The sequence below is a fragment of the Mustela nigripes genome, chromosome 12, assembly GCF_022355385.1.
Source record: "Mustela nigripes isolate SB6536 chromosome 12, MUSNIG.SB6536, whole genome shotgun sequence".
Classification (NCBI taxonomy): domain Eukaryota; kingdom Metazoa; phylum Chordata; class Mammalia; order Carnivora; family Mustelidae; genus Mustela; species Mustela nigripes.
Genome location: NC_081568.1, coordinates 59,808,349 through 59,829,678, shown reverse-complemented (window position 1 = coordinate 59,829,678; position 21,330 = coordinate 59,808,349). Strand labels below are relative to the sequence as shown.

At 38.1% G+C, this 21,330-nt stretch overlaps 1 protein-coding gene across 3 annotated transcripts in view; it reads right to left on the bottom strand.

Moving 5' to 3' along the window:
* The window catches only part of RANBP17 (RAN binding protein 17), a 315,430-nt gene extending 311,797 nt beyond the window's left edge, over nucleotides 1-3,633 (bottom strand). For 2 of the 3 annotated variants that reach the window (XR_009407432.1, XM_059417350.1), the window contains exon 1: nucleotides 3,517-3,624. Coding sequence is in view for 1 of the 3 variants with exons in the window: in XM_059417349.1 (XP_059273332.1) it covers nucleotides 3,517-3,534 (18 nt within the window). In the remaining 2 variants the exon portion in view is untranslated. Of the gene's footprint in view, nucleotides 1-3,516 lie in introns of all 3 variants that reach the window. The other variant, XM_059417349.1, reaches the window with a different exon arrangement.
* Between the last annotated feature and the right edge of the window lie 17,697 nt (nucleotides 3,634-21,330).

The window sequence follows — 21,330 nt, the reverse complement described above, 5'->3', positions numbered from 1 at the left end:
CATATGACAGCTTTCAGTGAATTCTTCAAGTCCTTTGCTAAACTATCAAATCTGAGCCTGGTTCTAGGAAACCCCCAAATATGCAGCTGGTGTTAGAAGTGAGGGCAGGGAGGGAGTATCTTAAACCTCACAGTTTAGCTAATTCCTGGTATATACCTAATTTGTCATAAAATCCTAACAATTCTTTTTAACTAGAGACTCAGACTTAATACCTCTACATGCTATTCATGGACAACAGAACAACAGAACAGTATTTTCTAACTGTGGCCTCCAGTGCCCTGGATTTCTTCAGCAGCTTCTTTGAAAAGGAGTGGAAAGCTTTGGAATCTACCATTTATTGACCCGAAGCAAGTTATTTAACCTTTCTAAACCTCACTTTTGAAACCGCAGATAGTAATATCCACCTCCCAAAATAACTATGAAGAGTAAGATAGAAGACCGAAAGCTTAACCCAGTGCCTGACACACAACAGAAGCAAAATAAATTGTAAGTAATTCCTGCAGTTCACGATAAATTATGAAACATTATATTGGCCTTTTGTCTGTAGTTTCTCCCATTTGAGCCCATGCTGCCATGATCTTTCCCAAACCTTCTTCCCATTATGTTACTATCATGTTCAAATAAAACAGTGCACAAACACATCTAGATCAAATCAGGTAGCCTGGCTGGGTATTAAGAAGCATAGCCAAAGTTCCTGGTTCTGGAACAATTCTGAGAGCAAAAGGATGAACCAAATGAGTACTCTAAATTATTCCTGACATTACCTCTTGATTCTCATCTCAATCCTTCTGTTTTATCTAAAATTCTTTTATCTTACCTATTCTCAACTCTATCTTTCTTTCCTCACTCTGCCTTCCTCCCACCAATCTGGACTGTCTCCTCTGATGATAATCCAGATCCATCGCTTCCTTTGGGACAAAGAACTCTAACTCGCTCACAGCTTCCTAACCAGAATGCATGTACCTGGAATAGCATGCCTGGCATATTGATCCTCCTGCCCTCCAGGCAACCAGACTTTTGGCTGTGAGCAGTTTATGTCAATGAACAAGACAATTACCATTTTTTATGTATGCCATGATGTGAAAAAGAATGTACAGAAGTGCCCTAACCTCACCTTACGCAAGTCCACATCTTTACTCATCACCCTAATGGCATAATTTTTGACAAGCTACCCTGGTGAGCAGGTAAACAGTAAGCTACTGATAGGAAAGAATATGGAATTATGAATTACTGGGCCTACTCTAACTCCACAACCTTGGGCAAGTCACAACTGTTCTAAGATTCAGTGTTTTCAAGAATCAAATGTATATATGTACATATATACACACCTCTCAAATCACTTGTGCGGCTCAAAATCAATAATAAGCCCACGTGAGGGGCACCTGGGTGGCTCAGTGGGTTAAGCCTCTGCCTTCGGCTCAGGTCATGATCCCAGAATCCTGGAATCGAGTTCTGCATCGGGCTCTCTGCTCCCCAGGGAGCCTGCTTCCTCCTCTCTCTCTCTCTCTCTGCCTGCTTCTCTGCCTACTTGTGATCTCTGGCTGTCAAATAAATAAATAAAATCTTAAAAAAAAAAAAAAAAGCCCCTGTGAAAAGTCAAAATGTTAGGTACTGGTTATCATTTTTAATAAATGCTCCTAGAGTGAACTGGAAAATATGGTCTCATACAGTAGGAATACTTCAAACTGAGAAGTTTCAGAGCTTTTTTCTGGCTCTCAAAACCGTATGAACTTTTATTTGTCCAACTACACTTCCAAGCTGCTGTGAAATACATTCCTGAAAAACCAATATAGGTAGTTTTGGCGTTAGTAGCTAACTTTTCCAAACTCTAAGTATGAAGAAGTCTTCCGGGACTGAGGGATTTACTATTATGCATCATCTTTCTAAGCCTGAAAACTTCCAAACTTCCACCAGTCTTTACCCTCAAGATCACACCTGAGCTATGAATACTTGATTACCTATTTACAATCCCTAGGACCTCCCTGTAAGATTCTTCCAGTGAAAATTTCCTGGGGGCATGTTTACCAAAGTGGAAACAAATAACATTATTTTGACCTGGACACCCTTAGAAATGGCAAGGAGTCTAAAGGTAATGTGTGGGGCTCACTACTTCCTGGTGTATAAATCCTGGAGTTTTCAATTACCTGAGTGGCTGGTTGGAAAGAAAATATCCTTTGGAAGAATCAGTAAATAAGAAATGAGTCAGTATGACCACAGGTAGTCCAAAGAAGTCTACAAGAGGAACTTGACACATAGAGACAGTCACCTCATTATGAAATTGACTACCCCTCCGAGGTCATTCCCACCATCCAGAGCAGCCTCCCCTTCTCTCTTCCATTTTACATGAACCTTATGCTCCAGCCAGACCAAACTTCCCACAGGGTGCGCCATGTTCTTCCACAATTCTTCACCATCGTTCACATGGTCCTTTTGCCTCTGTACTCTTTCCCCTCCTCTTCATCTGGCTGGCTCCTAAAATTCAAGACCTACTAGACTGCAAGTTCCCTGAGAGTAGAAATGACAGTTTTGCTAGAGCTGTTTTCCATGCCTAGCAAAGTAGGAACTCCGTATATAACTGGACGAACGGAAACTCAAAGCATCTCCACCGAGAAGCAGAGAAGCTCTGCCTCACTTCTACACACACACACACACACACACACACACGGACACGCGCGCGCGCGCGCGATTGACTGCTCGTCTTCAATGTTCCCATGATATCCTGTGATTAATTCTACCGTATCATTTCCGCACGTACTGTAATTATCAGTGAATTCTATGAGGGCAGGGATGATAAGATGATGTAATCCTTTATCCCTGAACAGTGCACAATGCTTGAGACAAAGTGGGGAGCTCCACAAATGTTTGTTGAATGAATAACTGGATGCACATGCCAGTGCAGCCCGAAAATACGTGAGCCTTCCTCCGCAAGCACGCGTCCCATCCTTATCTCCGCGCGCCTCCGGCACGCTGCCCCCGTTTCCTCCTCCAATAAAGCGGCTGCTAAGCACTCCGCAACTCCCTACAGATACAGCCCCTGCCCGCTCTAGCCAATTAAAAATCCAACCGCTGCCGCCGTTCCCTCGGGGGACCCTGGCCCCCTCTCGAACTGCATCCCCACCGTGCAGACGCTGGCCAGGGACACAGCGGGAAGACTGGTCGGCCTGGTGGGGCTCCCACCTGCCTGGGCGCCGCCAAAGCCGCCCTTCGCATAGTGCCCCGCGCAAGGAGTGCGGGCTCCAGCGTAGCGGGTCCTCAGCTCCGAACCTGACCCCTTGCCTTTCCACCCGCCACCCCCGGGCACGGGCCATCCCCTCTTCGGGCCCGGGCCCGGGGTGGGCAGCCCAGGCCAGTGCCCGAGTCTCCGACCCGGGCGGGGGCGGGAGCTGGGGCTCCAAGGCGTCGGTCAGCGGCCCGGCGTCCTCCGCCGCCGTCCTCCGCCCTCCGTCTCCAGACCGCAGCGTCGCGCCGGGTTCCCGGGACGGCGGAGCGGAGGCCCGCGGTGCAGAGCGCACTGACCTGGAAGTGGAGCGCCATCTTCCCGGGAGGCGGCGCCGGCCGGCCGCCCCGAGCGCCCGAGGGGAGGGAGCGGAGGCGGGCACCGCGGAAGCCCCAGCCGCCCGCGGGGTCCCTGCGCCGCTGGCTTGCTGGCACGTTCGTCGCCTCGGCCGTGCGGCCCCTGCGTTTGAAGCGCTGGACGGGGCGGGACCTGACGGGACGGGGCGGGGTGACGGAGGCGGCGCGCGGCTGGGGGGTGGGGAGTGGGTGGAGGTAGGCCCGAGGGGGCGGGGCCTGGGGAGCCGGGAATCTCAACCGCCCCCAGCACGGAAGTTTGAACCGATGCTGCTACCTCAGGTGGGTCGTAACCTCTGACATCTTTCCTTTGACACAACCACCACAACTCAACTGTCAGCCATGACCTCTGGTTCTTACATCTTCCGCAAATTCTGTTGATCCTGAAGACTTACAGCACAACTATGGCCACAGCTTCTGACGCCCCCCTCTCCGTAACTGTTCTAGTTCCCTGAACACCCACTTGCCATGCACAATCTGCCATAATCTTTGACTCCTTCATGCCAGCGGCTTGCTGTTCTTGACCCCTGACTCCCAGAGTCCAACTTCCATTTTCTTTTTAACTTTATTTGGCTTGAAATTGAAATGACAGTGTCTACATGTGTTAAGTTGTAAAATTCTAGCTCGCCTATTACTACTTCTTGCCTATATTTCATTTAATATGAATTTTATTTTACACCAAATGATTCTATTGGAATGAGGATTTATTTGAACAAAAGTAAGTCAAAGTTATTCCTTTCTGGTGCTCTTCATTTCTTCTTGAAGATTGACCCTTCTAGTTGGAGGCATTGTACTTCAGTGTGAAAAATTACTTTAATACTAATTATAGTTTAGGTTTACTAGTGACAAAGTCAGCCTTTGTTAACATGAATACAACTTTATACCTGTATCTTTTATAAGGATAGTTTTGCTAGGTATAGAATTCCATTTTGTCTTTTAAAAAAATGTTCTCAGCATTAAAAAAAAAAAGTGTCTTTTCCCTTGATTTCTGGGTGTCATTGTTTCTGTTGTGAAGTTAGCCATGAGTCTGACTATTGCTCCTTTGAAGGTAATACATCTCCTCCCACCCCTGGCTGGCTTAAATTGTTTCTTTTCTTTCTTTTGTGTCTTCAGTAGTTTGAGTGTGATGTAACTCTGTGTGTGTGTGTGTGTGTGTGTGTGTGTGTGTGTTATCCTGCTTGGGATTCCTAAGGCTTCTTAAATATGAAATCTGATATTTTTATCAGTTTTTGAAAATTATCTGTATTTCTGTTCCTTTCTCTCTCTTCTCTTTCTGGAACTCCAGTTACATCTACATTAGATCTTTTTAAGTATTCCATATGTCTCTTACACTCTTTTCTGTATTTTTTGTCTTTTTTTTCTCGTTGTGTTTTAATCCGCATGTTTTTTTACTGGCCTGTCACCCAGTCAGTAGAAACTCTGTTCTGCTGTGTCTTAGTGCTGCTACACAATCCCTCTATCAGAATCTTAATTTTAGTTATAATATTTCCAGGTCCAGAATTTTCGTTTTCATTTTCCCTTTCCATTCGTTTAATAGATTCTAAGGCTCTGGTGGAATTGTTTATCTTTCTTTCCTCTATTTTCTTGAACATTTTAATCATATAATTTAAAGCACCAATCAGATAACTCCAATATCTGAATCACCTATGAGCCCTTCCAGCTTTCGGCATTTGGTCCTATTTTTTAAGCATGCCTTATAATTTCTTACTAAATGTCAGACAGTGTAATAGAAAAATTGTAGAGACTGTGGATGATACCAGCTTTCTCCAAAGAGGATTAAGTTTTCTTATTGTAGTAGGCAGACAGAATACAAGTGAATCACCTTAATCTGATTGGGACTTGGTCTTAGGCTTTTAAATTCAAATTTATTTCAGGTTTGCCCTTATTCCTAGGTCATGGTTCTTAATAAATCTTAATAGATCTTGAAAGCCTAAATATTTTCCAAGACCCCTCTACCTTGTGGGCCTTGAACTCTAATCCCCATTTCCCCAATTCTGTGAAACTATGCTAAAATCTCTGTTTACCTCTTCAGGTGCTATTCTGCTCAGTCCCTTAAAGTCTCTTCCTGTGCATGTATGTCTTAAAATTTTACTGGTGATTTAAAGGGAATTTATACACAGATTTTGGAGCTCACATCTCTGTGATTTTCTTCTCTCTAGAATTGTGTCCTTCACATCCTAGCTGCATTTGTTCCTAAACTCCCATCTCTGTTCCTAGCCTACAGAGAATGCTACTATCTATTTAGCTCAGTTACCCCTGTGGTAATTCAAAATGCCCCATGGGTGGGAACAGACCTGAATGTGGTCCTTGCCCTCAGTGCTTTCTTGCTCTCCAGAGTTAAGCCAATCAAGTCTTGTCTTTATAGGTTCTTCCCTCGAGCCTTCTAGCAATTGTTACATGTGTGTGCCATTAATATACATTAAATTATCAAATTTATATCTATTATATATGTAATATATTAACATATTTGTTAAAAGTGTGTATCTCTGTGTGTGTTTGTCCTGTTTTTATAATTGATTTAAGTGGGAGGTCTAATTCAACATAAACTACTCCATTATGATCAGACTGTTTGCATCTCCCATTCTTCGTCCTTGATTTACAGAGCTTATCCCGAGCACATGAATCCTTGTCCCCATAACCCAACTCCTAAACTTGAAAATGTTTAATTTCCTCATTCTGCCATTTATGATTCCTATATCCCAAAGTTTTTGATTCCTATATTCTAACTTCTATGTCCATGCTTTAAGACTTTTAATATCCAGTCTCATTTGTGACTCTTAATCCCTAGCACCAGTGTTGATTTCTGCCATCCCTATTGTATCTGCCACACAATACTCTGTTATTTTAACTGCCTATTGTCTAACTTCTGAATCCCAGTCCACATTTTAAAGTTATTGTTTTAAAGTAGCATTTCTATTACCTCAAAAATTAAGCCATTACAAGAGGAACAATTTCTTGAGATTTGATCATTCGGCTTTTTCTTTCCCCATACCAGACTATCCTTGGCACAAATATAAGGTTGTGATAAGAACAGCAGCTGACTATTCTGTGGATTTACAAGGTAACTCAGAAAAGGAAAAACCAATTCTTTTTTCCCTTTAAATTTGAGTGACTACTAAAGATTTCAGTTTATAATGAACTCTCCCTTCCCTGATTTTCTAACAAGATATGCATACAACTCCATATCTTTTTTGTCAATTAATAAAATTTAAGATAGAATTGTGTCCCTGCAGCTATTAAAACTATCACAAGGGGCACCTGGGTGGTCCAGTCAGTTAAGCAACTGCCTTTGGCTCAGGTCATGATCTCAGGGTCCTGGGATAGAACCCTGAATCAGGTTCTCTGCTCAGCAGGGAGTCTGCTTCTCCCTCTCCTTGCCCCTACTCTCTCTATCTCCCTCTCTCTCTCTCTCAAATAAATAAATAAAATCTTTAAAAAAGAATTTTTTTTAAACTGGTACAAAAGATGCTCCAGGATGTCAAATAATTCATTTCTATTACAAAACTCAATTAAAGGAGGTACATTTAGGGCTCTTAGGAATTAAAATATCTTCTTCTATGTCAACTAGCCTTCTAAAAAAGACAAATGGATATTTGATCTTTGTATCTTTTCAGGAAATTCAATTAACGTTTGTAATTCTGGTACCTTGGGAAATTCACCTAACGTCTTTTGAGTTTTGATTTGTTATTTATTGTTTCTATAACAGGGCTTATGTGGGCCTGAACTGTGGGGCTGAACTGTGGGACTGAAACTTCAAAATAGCAACTAACTAAACAAACACCACCAACAACAACAACAACAATAACAACAAAAACAAAACAATACAAAACCTTTCAACTAAATTTTTTTTTTAAGATTTTATTTATTTATTTGACAGAGAGATGAAGAAAGCCAGAGAGTACAAGTTGGGGGGAGGGCAGAGGGAGAAGGAGAAGCAGGCTTCCTACTGAGCAGGGAGCCCTATGCAGAGCTCTATCGCAGGGCCCTCCTGGGATCATGACCTGAGCCAAAGTCAGATGCTTAACCAGTTGAGCCACCCAGGCGCCCCTCCAACTAAAATTCTTACATTATCAAAACGTAAAATATAAAACCTATGGTCAATCATTTAATTTAGTAGGAATATAAGCAAAAACAGGAAACATTAGTGCACACCTTCATTAATTTGCTCTACAAAGTATAATTTTATTAAATACACTTAATAAGTTTACTTAATACCTCAGTAAGTTTAATACCAGCAGAAGGCAGGCAAATGGGAGAAACAAGAGAAAAATGCATCCAAAAAATTCAAATTTATATAAAACCCCTCCAACACACAACAGCTGTCTAAAATGTGTTTATTTGTATATATTTCTTTCATATTGGTTAGTTTCAACTTTTCTATTTTATCAAGACATTAACCTTAAACTCTGTTTATTTAAATATCCAGTGTGAAACCAGAGTAACAAAATTTCTTCTCCTCTGGTGGTATAAGTAGGAGTTATTTTGCGGTCTTTATTATTATACCTATACTAAAAACTGTACACACTTTAGTTTAATTTATTTGACACTTTTTTTAAAAGATTTTATTTATTTTTTCAACAGAGAGAGATCACAAGTAGGCAGAGAGGCAGGTGGAGAGAGAGAGGAGGAAGCAGGCTCCCCACCAAGGAGAGAGCCCGATGCAGGGCTTGATCCCAGGACCTTGGGATCATGACCTGAGCCGAAGGCAGAGACTTTGCCCTCTGAGCCACCCAGGGGCCCCTTATTTTTCACTTTTACACTTTTAATGTAATGGCAGTAACAAAAGTATACTGCTATGTATTAATAATGATATTTTGACAAATAAAAACTAACATTTTTCATTTATATATATAAATGTGTATATATATATATAATTTGCTTATTAATTCTTCCACATAATAATAAAGCATTGATTACCTCAGGAAGATAATAATATTATATTAACTATGTATCCTTAACATTATCTCTAAGCACCCTCATAATAAAATGTCACTGACATGTAGTGCTATTGGATAAAGTAGTATACACATTCTGAAAAGCGATTTGTAATATGTACCAAGAATCTTGAAAATATCTATCATCTTCACCCAACTTCAAGAAAGTGATTCTAAGAAAATAACTGCCAAAAAAAAGTTTTATATGTGAGGGTATTTGTTAAAGCATAATTTATAATGGGGGAAAGCTGGAAAGGTTAAGTAAATTATGGTACAACATATGGCAGAATCCTATACAGACATTAAGGATTGTATTTATAGAGTTTTGTAGAACTGTGGAAAATGCTATGTTAAGAAGTTAAGTATAAAAGGCAAAATGGGGCGCCTGGGTGGCTCAGTGGGTTAAGCCGCTGCCTTCGGCTCAGGTCGTGATCTCAGGGTCCTGGGATCGAGTCCCACATCAGGCTCCCTGCTGAGCAGAGAGCCTGTTTCCTCCTCTCTCTCTCTGCCTGCCTTTCTGCCTACTTGTGATCTCTCTCTGTCAAATAAATAAATAAAATCTTAAAAAAAAAAAAAAGGACAAAATGGAACGGTACACCATTCAAATGAAATGAAAAAAGGCATAGAAAAAAATGGAACAGAATGCGAACAAATGTTAACTCTTAATGAGTCGTGGAATTAACAGGTGATTTTTTTCTTCTTCATGTTTCATTTTCAAGATTTTCTAAAATATACATTATTCATTTTTATAATCCGAGAAAAACTTGTGATATAATAAAAAATCAGACCTAAACAGATTACTGTTAATGCTCACTAAAGAAGCACTTTTTAAAAAAGTGCTGGTGGAAGCCACATATATATGGGTAAAGGACATTTGGAAAAGGTGAGTTTGATCAGACGGGCTCTATTGCTACAAATCTTTTTTGATATAAGGGAAACTCTGTGTGTGTGTGTATGTGTGTGTGTGTGTGTGTGTGTGTGATTTTTTAAAATAATGCAGTCTTAAATTGAAACGGAGAGTATAAAATGTGTAAATTATAGGAGAATAGGACAAGAAAAAAGAGTTGTCCCTGGCAATAGCTCATTTTAAAAATAAGCATTTCCCCATTTCTAGCACTTTCTTCAAAAACATTTCTATAAAATACATTTAGTCCTTCTCCATGAAAGCAATACTCTTTAATTGTTTTTAGGGTGAAACTAATTTGGACTAAGATATAAAATTAGATCCCTCACATACTAATATTACTTTGAGTAGGCAAGAGCTAAACCATTTCTTAAAACCTAAGTCCTTTCCTTAAGGGTCAACATTTTCCTTTCACCAAGACTTATGTTTTAAATTTACCGTGAGGATACACAGCTGACCAGGCAAATCTCTTATAAAAAAAAATGAAAGAGCTTAAGAATAGCTCAAGGAAAACCAAGCCATCACCTTTTCTTTCTCCTTTCTTCTGCCTCATATCTCCCCTGCCCCAACACACATTCAAAACCAGCCCCCAGGTTAGGTTATGCCATACTTAGGAGCTTAGGGAAGATGAGTCAATACTGATGCCCACATTTAGTCCTTTTCAATTGTAGCAACTTATTTTTAAGAGTATTTCTTTTATTTTCTCCTGATTATAAAAGAAATCCATGATTTTTATATAAAATCTAGTGGTACAGAATTATACAAAATCAAAAAGTGAAAGTTGCCAAGAGTGGTAGCTGCTCAAAACTAATCCATCTTGATTTAATGTGTCCTTCCAAGCCTCTGTCTCTGCACATAAATATGTGGGCAAACTTTTTTTTTTTTTCATACAAATGAGATCATGCTATAATCCTGTTTTACACCTTGATTTTTACACCTTGATTTTTACACCTTGATGTATTTTAGGTATCTTTCATGTCAGTATCATAGATCCATGTCATTTCTTTTCAAGAACTCCTTAATATTTCACTGTTGTATGTCATATAATCATTTATTTAATCAGTCCTCTACCGAAGGAAATTTGTGTTTGTCTACTCTTTTTCATTATTAAAAATAAAACATATATAACAGCAATAATTTTAGTTCATTAAATGAACTATTAGAATTCTCTATAACTAGAAAAAGTAGAAAAGACAAAAATTTGTCCCTCAGATATATAAAATACTGCTCCTAAAAACACTTTTCCAGGTTGACTTATATATACATTGACCATATCGTTTATTTTTCACCTAGAGTACTTTTGAAAGTATTAATGCATGCTCTGGGATAGTCCTAAAGCCATCTAACAGAGTGTAGCACAGTCCACACCAATTGTTGCAAAAGAAGATTGGTGGAGTCTCTGTGGGACAAGAAACGTGAAAAGAGCTTCTGTGTAGGAGGGCTGGTTGACAAGGGTATCAGATCCTGAATGGGATGAAGAGAGTGACTATGCATGAGAGTGATCTGGTTCTTCTTGGGGTGTCAGAGACAGCAGGGGAAGAAGACGTCTATGCAGAGTTTTAGCCCATTGTAGAGATTTAGAGCCCCAGTGGCATGAAGAGGGTATCCATGCATTGAAGAGGGGGACGGTGCAGGACTTTAGAGCTTAACAGATCTGAGAAAGACATCTGTGCAGCAACGTGGGTGAGGGAAGCTAGATGTGGGGATTCAGAGCCTGAGCAAGGTGAGGAGGGCTTTCATGTACAGTGGTACCCTGATAAAGGGTATCAGAGCCCAAGTAGGGGTAAAAAGATAACCACCCCAGGGCAGAGTTAGAAGTGGAGTTGGGAAACTGGTTACATACTAGGGAGTTGATAAAATAAATAAATATATTAAGAATAATGGAAGCCAAATTTCTCACTGTAGGAGAAGGGCTTTGCAAATATGGAAAGGGGGATAACTACAATAAACTCTGTGGTGTTGGATTGGAAATATCACTGAAAATTCATCATTTTCACTATATAGAGATAAATATAGAAATAAATGTAGGTGTGTGTGTATGTATGTGTGCATGTATATCTCTACTGAGAATGCCTGAGGTTAGCAAGACTGAAATAATAATGAGCACACCTAACATTCAGGACTTGGCTTCTAAATACTATTTTCTACTCACAGGAACCAGGACTCCTTGGAAAAATGGCTGATTCCACATCAAGGCATGTAAGTACAAGATAAATCTGGAACATCTTGAGGTGTAAGAAAGTAAGGAAATCCTCAAAGAATGAAGGGGATATGTCAAAAGAACATGGAGAAAACTTGAAGGGGCTTCCACTTGCCAAATCTAGAACAATTCAGGCATCAAAACAAATAATGATTATAATAGATTAAAATTCACTGAATAAAATAAGAAACCTAAATAATATACTAGAATTAGTACATATTAATAGAAGTGAATAAATGAATAAATTGGAAGTTTACATAGTCTCACAACAGTTCCTCACAAAATACTAATTAATTAGAAGGTTAAAAAAAATAACTTTTTGGCCCAGAAGTCTGTCATCTGCCAACTTTAATTGAATGATTAATGCATATAACATTAATAATGGGACAAATCTAAATCATGTGCCATTTAACACAATGCAATAGGAAGAACACAATACTATCTCTGTAATAGCCTTGCAAACGGTGCATACCTGACTCTAACTGTGAGGAAGCATTGGACAAACTCAAATGTAGAGACATTCTACAAGACAACTGGCCTGTAATCTCCACAAGTGCCTACATGATGAAAGATCTCTCAATAACCTCGTTAAATTTATTCTTAAGTATTGCATTCTGTTTGATGCTACTGTAAATGGGATTGCTTTCTTAACTTTTTTTTCCTGATAGCTTGTTGTTAGTGTATAGGAATAAAACTGATTTTTGTGTATTGATTTTGAACCCTGAAACTTTACTGAATTCATTTATTAATTCTAACATTTTTTTTTGGTAGAGAGTTAAGGGTTTTCTATATATAACATGCCATCTGTAAATAGAGACAGTTTTACTTTTTCCTTTCTGATTTAGATGCCTTTATTTTCTCTTTCTTGCCTAATGGCTGTGGCTACAACTTCTAGTACTATGTTAGAGGAAAAGTGGTGAAAATGGCCATCCTTGTCTAATTCCTGATCTTAGAAGAAAAGCTTTCAGCTTTCCACCATTGAGCATGATGTTAGATATAGGCTTGTCATATATAGCCTTTATTATGCTGAGGTACATCTTCTCTATCCCTAGTTTGTGGAGTTTTCTATCATGAAAATTTTTTGTTGGATGCTTTTTCCTGTATCTATTGAGGTGATCATATAATTTCTGTCCTTCATTTTGTTACTGTAGTGTATCACATTTATTGATTTGCATATATTAAACCATCTTGCCTCCCTGGAATAAATCCCACTTGGTCATAGTGTATGATTCTTGTAATGTATTATTGAATTCAGATTGTTGATATTTTGTTGAGAATATTTGTATCTATGTTAATCAGGGATATTGGCCTGTAATTTCCCTTCTTATAGCATCTTTGTCTGGCTTTAGTATCAGGGTGATACTCATAAAAGGACTTTGGAAGCATTCCCTCCTTTTCTAGTTTTTGGAAGAGTTTGTGATGGATTGGCATTAATTATTCTTTAACGTTTGTCAGAATTTGTCAGTGAAATCACCTGGTCCTGGACTTTTCTTTGTTGGGGGTTTTTTGATTAATGACTCAATCTCTTTACTACTGATTAGTCTATTCAGATTTTCTGTTTCTTCATGATTCATTCATGGCAGGCTCTAAGTTTCTAGGATTTTAGCCTTTTCTTAAAGATTATCTAATTTATTGTCGTACAATTGTGCATAGTAGTTTCTTCTGATCCTTTTTATTTCTATGCTATCGGTTGTAATGTCTTCTCTTTTATTTCTGATTTTATTTATTTGAGCCTTCTCTTTTTTTCTTAGCTAGTTAAGCTGAAGATTTGTCAATTTTGCTTATATTTTCAAAAAACCACCTCTCAGTTTCATTAATATTTTCTGTTGTCTTTTTAGTTTCCATTTATTTCTCCTCTTTGTGACTTCCGCCTTTTTTTTTTTAAAGATTTTATTTATTTGACATAGAGAAATCACAAGTAGGCAGAGAGGCAGGCAGAAAGAGAGAGGAGGAAGCAGGCTCCCTGCCAAGCAGAGAGCCTGATGAGGACTCCATCCCAGGACCCTGAGATCATGACCTGAGCTGAAGGCAGAGGTTTAACCCACTGAGCCATTCAGGCGCCCCTACTTCCTCCTTTCTACTAACTTTGGGCTTAGTTTTTTCTTTTTTTCTGTTCTTTGAAATGTAAAATTATAGGTTTTTTATTTGAAATCTTTCTTTTTTTCATCATGTAGGCATTTATGGCTATAATCATTCACATTAGAAGTCCTTTTGCCGCCCATAAGTTTTGGTATGTTTTGTTTCCATTTTCATTTGTCTCAAAATGTTTTTAAATTTTTTTTTCATTTCTTCTTTGACCCATTGGTTGTTCAGGAGCATGTTGTTTAATCTCCATGTATTTGGAAATTTTCCAGTCTTATTCTTATAATTAATTTTTAGTTTCATTGTATCATGGTCAGAAAAGGTGCTTGATATTATTTCAATCTTCTCAAATTCATTAAGACTTGTTTTGTGTTCTACATGTGCTTGAGAAGAATGTGTATTCTGCTGCTATTGGATGGAATGTTCCATACATACCTGTTAAGTCCATCTGGTCTAACATGTAGTTTAAGTCCTATATTTCTGTATGGATTTTCTCCCTGGATGATCTATTCATTGCTGTAAGTGGGGTATACAAGTCCCCTACTATTACTGTAATGCTATTTCATCCAGAATAATTCTTTACAGACAAATTCCAATCTATAAACATAGAATTAATGCTATGTAACCCCTAATAAAGAATTGATTTAGGCAATAATCTTCATTTGGTTGAAGATTATTTTTTGAATGATGATGGAGAAATTTGTCACAGTGAGATCAGGCTTTTACCTCCTTAAACAACTGACCAATATTAGCATGACTGAAAGTAGGACAATCAGACCTCGTATGCTTCTGTTGTGATGCAAGAGGATGTCCACAACACCCCCATGAAGGGCACTTGCCCAAAATGCTGAACCTAACTCTAAATAAGTATCAGAGAAAACATCAACTAATAGGAAGTATGGGGGAACAGAAAAATAAGTTAAGTGTCTATCACCACTCCTAAGGGAGTCCACAGATAAATCCAGAACTTGTAGTATTTTATGTAAACAGATCACCTGATTTTTGCAATAAGCCAATGACATAAAAAAAAAAGTAAGGATGGGTGAGGGCACTTTTCTAGCTTAAAGAGATTTGAGAAACCAAATAACCAATTGTGATGTAAAGACTGTGTTTGGAGCTTGATTTATTTATTTATTTATTTATTTAAGATTTTATTTATTTATTTGAGAGAAAGAGAGAGAAAGAGTGCAAGTGAGAGAGCACAAGCAGAGGAAAGGAAGAAGTGGGCTGGGCTTTGGGCTTAGTTTGTTCTTTTTTTAGTTCTTTGAAATGTAAAAGTAAAATGTAAAATTAGGTTGTTTACTTGAGACCAAGCGGGGAGCCTGAGGCAAGGATCTATCCCAGATCGCAGTATGCTGGGATCTTGACCTGAGCCAAAGGCAAATGTTTAACCAACTAAGCCACTCAGGTGACCCTGGAGCCTAATTTTTAAAAACTGACTATAAAAGGACATTTTTTAGACAATTGGGGAAATGTGAAAATTATGGACTGGGTGGTAGATGATGCCAAAAAAATACTATTAAGCTTTTTAGTTATGATAAAGGAATTGTGATTGTGTATGAAAGTGTCATATATTCTATAGACCTATACTGAGGGATGGAAGGTGAAAGAATATGAAATCTGGGGATAGCGTTTAGATATTTTGGCAAAGAAAAAAGCAAAACAAAAAAGAATTGGACAAGTCAATGTAGCAAAATGTTGGTAATAACTGAATCTGAGTAATGTGCTTTCTTATACTGTTCTCTCTACTTTTGATGATGCTAGAAAATTCTTTTTTTTTTTTTTAAAGATTTTATTTATTTATTTGACACAGATCACAAGTAGGCAGAGAGGCAGGCAGAGAGAGAGAGGAGGAAGCAGGCTCCCTGCTGAGCAGAGAGCCCGATGTGGGGCTCGATCCCAGGACCCCGGGATCATGACCTGAGCCGAAGGGAGAGGCTTTAACTCACTGAGCCACCCAGGCGCCCCTAGAAAATTCTTATAATAAAATAAGTAACCCTAAATTCTTATAATAGAATAAAAAACCCTTCAATGGCTTCATGGCTTACTGTGAAAAACCCCAACTCTGTATTATGAACATAGGGTCCTCTTACCTAGCCCAATCCTTCTTTTCCAGATTAATTTATTATTACTCCTGTTCAGGCCCTCTGCACAGTTGGAGTGAATGATCTGCAGGACATTATTCTCCTCACTGCTTTGCATACACTGTTTCTTTCACTAAATTCTGTCTCCACCCATTATTCTGAGAATGCCCTAGAGGTGTGGTTTAAAAAACAGGTAACTACTCTTTATTGAGTGCCTACTCCGGGCAAGGCAATGCACTGAGTGACTGACATATATTCATTATTAAATAATCCTGAGACATTCCTGAGAAGGTGAGACAACAAGGTCAAAGAGGTTAAGTGATTTGCTCATGGTCTTTTTATTCTGAAACATATTATGCAGTTTATTTGTTTACTTGTTTAACTATATCAGTGATTGTTAAACTTGAGCATAAATTGGGGCCATCTGTAACAATTATTTTAAAAGGCTGATTTGTGAGACACAGTCCCTATATCCTGGATCCTTTTTGACTGGAGTTGGGACCTGTAGTTGGTCCTTTCACCAAGGTGTCAAGATAATCCCGTAACTGTGGTCTCTGAGCCACACTTTGAGTAGCACTACATTCTCCCTTCCATCCTTTTCCTCTGTTACCGTGTGTGGACCTCCAAGTTCTATCTATGAGATCATACATGTGGAATGATTTTGTAAATAGAATACCTTGAATATATGATTTATTATTATATTGCCTGATATGATAACAGTGGAAACATTTTAATATTTCAAACTTAAATCTTAAAATGTGATCTGGAGGAAAGAGTTCATTAACATCATCAACAACTATATTGACTGCCTGTGTGTACTGTTCAAATAACTCAGATACGTGCATTGAAATACATCCATTATCACCAGGAAGGACCACTTTGTCTGCCTTTTTCTTCCACCCTACACATGGTGAAATTTTACAACCACAAGTGACATTATTTTGAGTGAAATTCTCTGTTTTTGAGGAGGCAAAGAAATAACAGAAGGTATAAGAAAACAAATTCGAGTGAGAAATTTATGTAAAAAAAATGGCTTTCGTGTTTAAATAATTTTTTTTTGCAAATAACTTGTGCATGTATAAATTCAATTGGCACAAATAACTGAGGTGGTTTTTTTTTCCCCTACTCAAATGGTAGACTTTTAGCCAAAATTGTGACAAAAATATATGTAGAACTTAAGAAGCATGGAAAGGAGAATCCCAGTGACAAAGAAACCTTGCATTATAAACTTACTCAGAAGCTCCTGTCTTTTAGGATGGGAAAAAGAATTGTTAAAAATTCTAGAAGACCTGGTAAGAATAAAGCTGTGAAGATGTTGTACCAAGTTGGGTGGGGAATGTTGAGGTGAAAAAGAAATATAGGAAAATAACGGGGGGGAAGAGGAACCACATATGTGATAATGGGCTTATATCTAGAATATATATAAAGAACTATTGCAAATCAATAATAAAAAGACAAATGACCCAACTAAAAAGGGACGAAAGATCTAAGTAGATATTCCCATGAAGAAGATGTACAGATGGCCAGTAAGCACATGAGAAGTTGCCCAACATCATGAGCCATTGCGAAAGGCAAATGAAAAGCCTATCGAGATAGCATTTCACACATAGGAGGATAGCTATAATTTAACAAAACAAAACAGATAATTACAGGCATTGGCAAGAATGTGGAGAAAATGGAACCCTAATACACTGCTGGTGGGGATGTAAAATGTTGAAGATGCTCTGGAAAACAGTCTGGAAGTTTAGCAAATGGTTAATACAGCAGTTCTACTCAAATGGAAACCACCCAAATAATCCATCAACTGAAGAATGATAAAGTGTGATGTATAGATGCAAAGGAATATTATTCTAATAAAAAGGAATGATACTGACACATAACTACAACATGCATGAAACTTGAAAACATCATGTTAAGGGAAGACAGTCACAATTGACCACATAATGTATGATTCCACTTATATGAAATGTTCAGTTTAGGAAAGTGGATTAGTGATTGTCTAGGGCTGGACGAGATGGGAGGGTTGGAGGGTGATGACTAAGGGGAGTGAGGTTTCTTTTGGGGTATAATGAAAATATAAAATTGATTGTGGTGAACAGAATTGATTGTGGCCATGGTTGCACAGTTCTGTGAATATACTAAAAGCCATTGCATTGTACACTTTAAGTGGATTAGTTGTATGATATGTGAAATAAAGCTCAATAAAACTGTTAACAAGATAATGGGCCATATCAAAAAATACAAAAGCTGTTCTTTATAATGTAAGAGATAAAAAAGTCATTTCTCTAGGATCTCATTTTCTCTCTGTGGATGGGAGAAAGGGAAACATATTTTTGAACATTTGTGTACCAAGGATTGTTCAATTCTTATTTAACACTACCAGCGGGCAAGGTAGTTATTATCTTATTTTACAGGTGACTTTAACAGAATTAGGCACCTTACCCAAGGTCAGTCACATCACTAAGTGGCAGAGCTAAGATTTAAATAAGGTTTGTCGGGGCACCTGGGTGGCTCAGTGGGTTAAGCCTCTGCCTTTGACTCAGGTCATGATCCCAGGGTCCTGGGATCGAGCCCCGCATCGAGCCCCGCATCAGGCTCTCTGCTCAGCGGGGAGCCTACTTCCCTCTCTCTCTCTCTGTGCCTGCCTCTCTGCCTACTTATGATCTCTATCTGTCAAATAAATAAATAAAAATAGTTTATAAATAAATAAATATATATATATAATGTTTGTCTGTCTACAAAGTAAATATTTTTCCTGTTACGTTTCTGATAACATTTTCTCATACAATCTCATTTTCCCCATTAGACCATAACTAGCTTTATAATTTTATTTCAATAATGGAGCTAAATCTAAAACAGACCCTTGATCCAGAAAGGAAATACAGCAACTAAGAACATGGTAAATTCTATTTCAGTGTTATTTTTATTTTTTAAAGAAGTCATATTAAAAATATCTTCAACTTCTATACGTTGCCACAGAGGACATTTTTATCCATTTGGAGGATAAAACTCAAAATAAATGCATATGTTTAATTAATGTTTAATTATGTATGCCAAAAGATCTTTCTGAAAAATAGTGTAATATCATCGTTGCGTAGCTTAGGTTTATCCTAAGTGATACAACATCTTGGAAATTGACTTTGTTATGTCCCAGGGTAAAAAGAAAAAAAAAAAGTCAAGCCATCTTTAAATCCAGCTATATGAATTTGCTTGCCCACTTATTTAATGCTTTGTTGCAATCTAAACTGCAGTTGATACAAGCTGACACTGTATAATAATTTAATAGCTGTTATGGTCCTTTAAAGGCAGATAGCTTTTGTAAATTTTATATTCCATAGTTTCTATTTCTTAATGTTAAGTATTTTTTCATTAGCAGTAATCTCAGGAAATCAGAATGGGCTATCAGTCAATTTAACATTAAAGTAATTTTTCTTTCTTGTCCCAGGAAAGCAGGAATGTCAATCAATGCCAAAGGCACCATATAAAAAAGCTAGAAATCACATAAATCCCCCTTTTCTAGGGCACAGCTACTCTATGTGGCCCTTGGAAGTATTAAGTTGTGAACATCCAATCAAAAATAAATGGGAGAAGAAATAAAAAGAAAAGTGGACTGGTGTTAAATTGTTGTTTCCCAACATTAGGGAGTACATTTTATATCAAGAAACTCATAAAGAATAGATGGTTTAGGTTAGCTCTCCTAACCACCAAATTTTGTTGTCCTATCTTGTGCTAAAAGCTCCTAATATTTGGTAATACTTTTCTTTTTTGTTTTTCCTCTTTGGGGAGTACTTTTTGATTGCTAACAACAGTAACCTTTTCTTGGACATAAATGAATCAAACCTATTTAGTTTTAACCCTCAATTGCCCACAAATCAAGTACTTTATGCTTGGCTAAAGAAAACTCTTGTGTGACTTCATTGTTCAGCTAATGTCACCTATTAATCAGCAAAACTGGTCCTTTAATTTTTCTGTGTACTACAAACAATATACTCACTATAACCTGTGCTAATATCAGTCATGATAAATCTACCTGTCTTGTCTGCAAAAGGTCTCACAGACTATCCACAGCCCTACTGCGATCAAAGTTCAAACTCGATCTATCATATTATCTGCCAAAACCCCAAAGAAAATCATACCCAATGGATTGTTAAACCATATTAGTTTTGTACTGTTTAACTCAAGATCATTGAGTCAGACTTAAGTAAAATGCAGTCTTGAAAATATTTTAAATGATTGTAGCTTATTGCTGATCAGTATACATCAGTATGTTAAAATAATTGCAAATTGTTTCTTATGAATGTAGAAAATCATAATTATATTGGCAAATTGGTCATTTTGCAAAGCTTGTCAATTCAGACCATTATAGGAAGGTATTTACATAAATTAACAGAATAATGGTTAAATGGGTTTTTGTAAATGGGGTGAAGTTTTAGCTTACCACAAGATTCAGAAAGAGTTCTACTCTCTGCATTTCTTTTCTTTTCTTTTTTTTAAGATTTTATTTATTTGACAGAGAGAGATCACAAGTAGGCAGAGAGGCAGGCAGAGAGAGAGGAAGGGAAGCAGGCTCCCCGCTGAGCAGAGAGCCCCATGCAGGACTCAATCCCAGGACCCTGAGATCATGACCTGAGCCGAAGGCAGCGGCTCAACCCACTGAGCCACCCAGGCACCCTGCATTTATTTTCTTAAACTTTAATTTCAAATGGCATTGTTATCCATGAAGAAATCAGAAAATAGGGTATGGTGGGGGTAACTAAATAAAAAATGGTAAAGATTGCATATTCCCAAATAAATGACATCACTAGCTCTTTTAGACTAAACTTCTCAGCTCTAGGAACTCACCGATTGCATTGAGAAGTTGTGATTCAGTGATACAAATGACATTGAAGATTTCTGAAAACTAGTTTTCACAGCCTTAAAAGTGATACTAGAGGAGCTATCCTAATTTATTTATTTATTTTTAAAGATTTTATTTGTTTATTTGACAGAGATCACAAGTAGGCAGAGAAGCAGGCAGAGAGAGGAGGAAGCAGGCTTCCCGCTGAGCAGAGAGCCTGATGTGGGGCTTGATCCCAGGACGCTGGGATTGTGACCTGAGAGGAAAGTGGAGACTTACCCACTGAGCCACCCAGGCGCCCCGCTATCCTAATTTAAAGAAAAAAAAAAAAAAAGCCTCATCTTATGAAAATTCATTGATAACAAATACAATAATGTTATCAGGATCGCTAGACTTCATGTGTCATTGTGGTTACTCTGGGAGAAAAGGCCTCTTGCTTGTCATTTACAGCAGAACACATTCCCAATAATAGCTTATTGCTGATAGGAGAGATTATTTTGAACACATGGATCTTAGGCAGAAATAGGGTCTTTGCTAAACTGTGTAGTTCTCCAGGGTTTTGACTTTCAGCACACGCAGTACTGCAACGCTCTCCAAACTGTGTATCTGTATTCGCAGTTCTAATACTGGGTTGGGGTGGGTTGACATTATTCGAGTAGGGACATTGCTGCTTAAGCCTTATTTCATTCCGGGAATCTGCTTCTTGAGATCTCCAATTT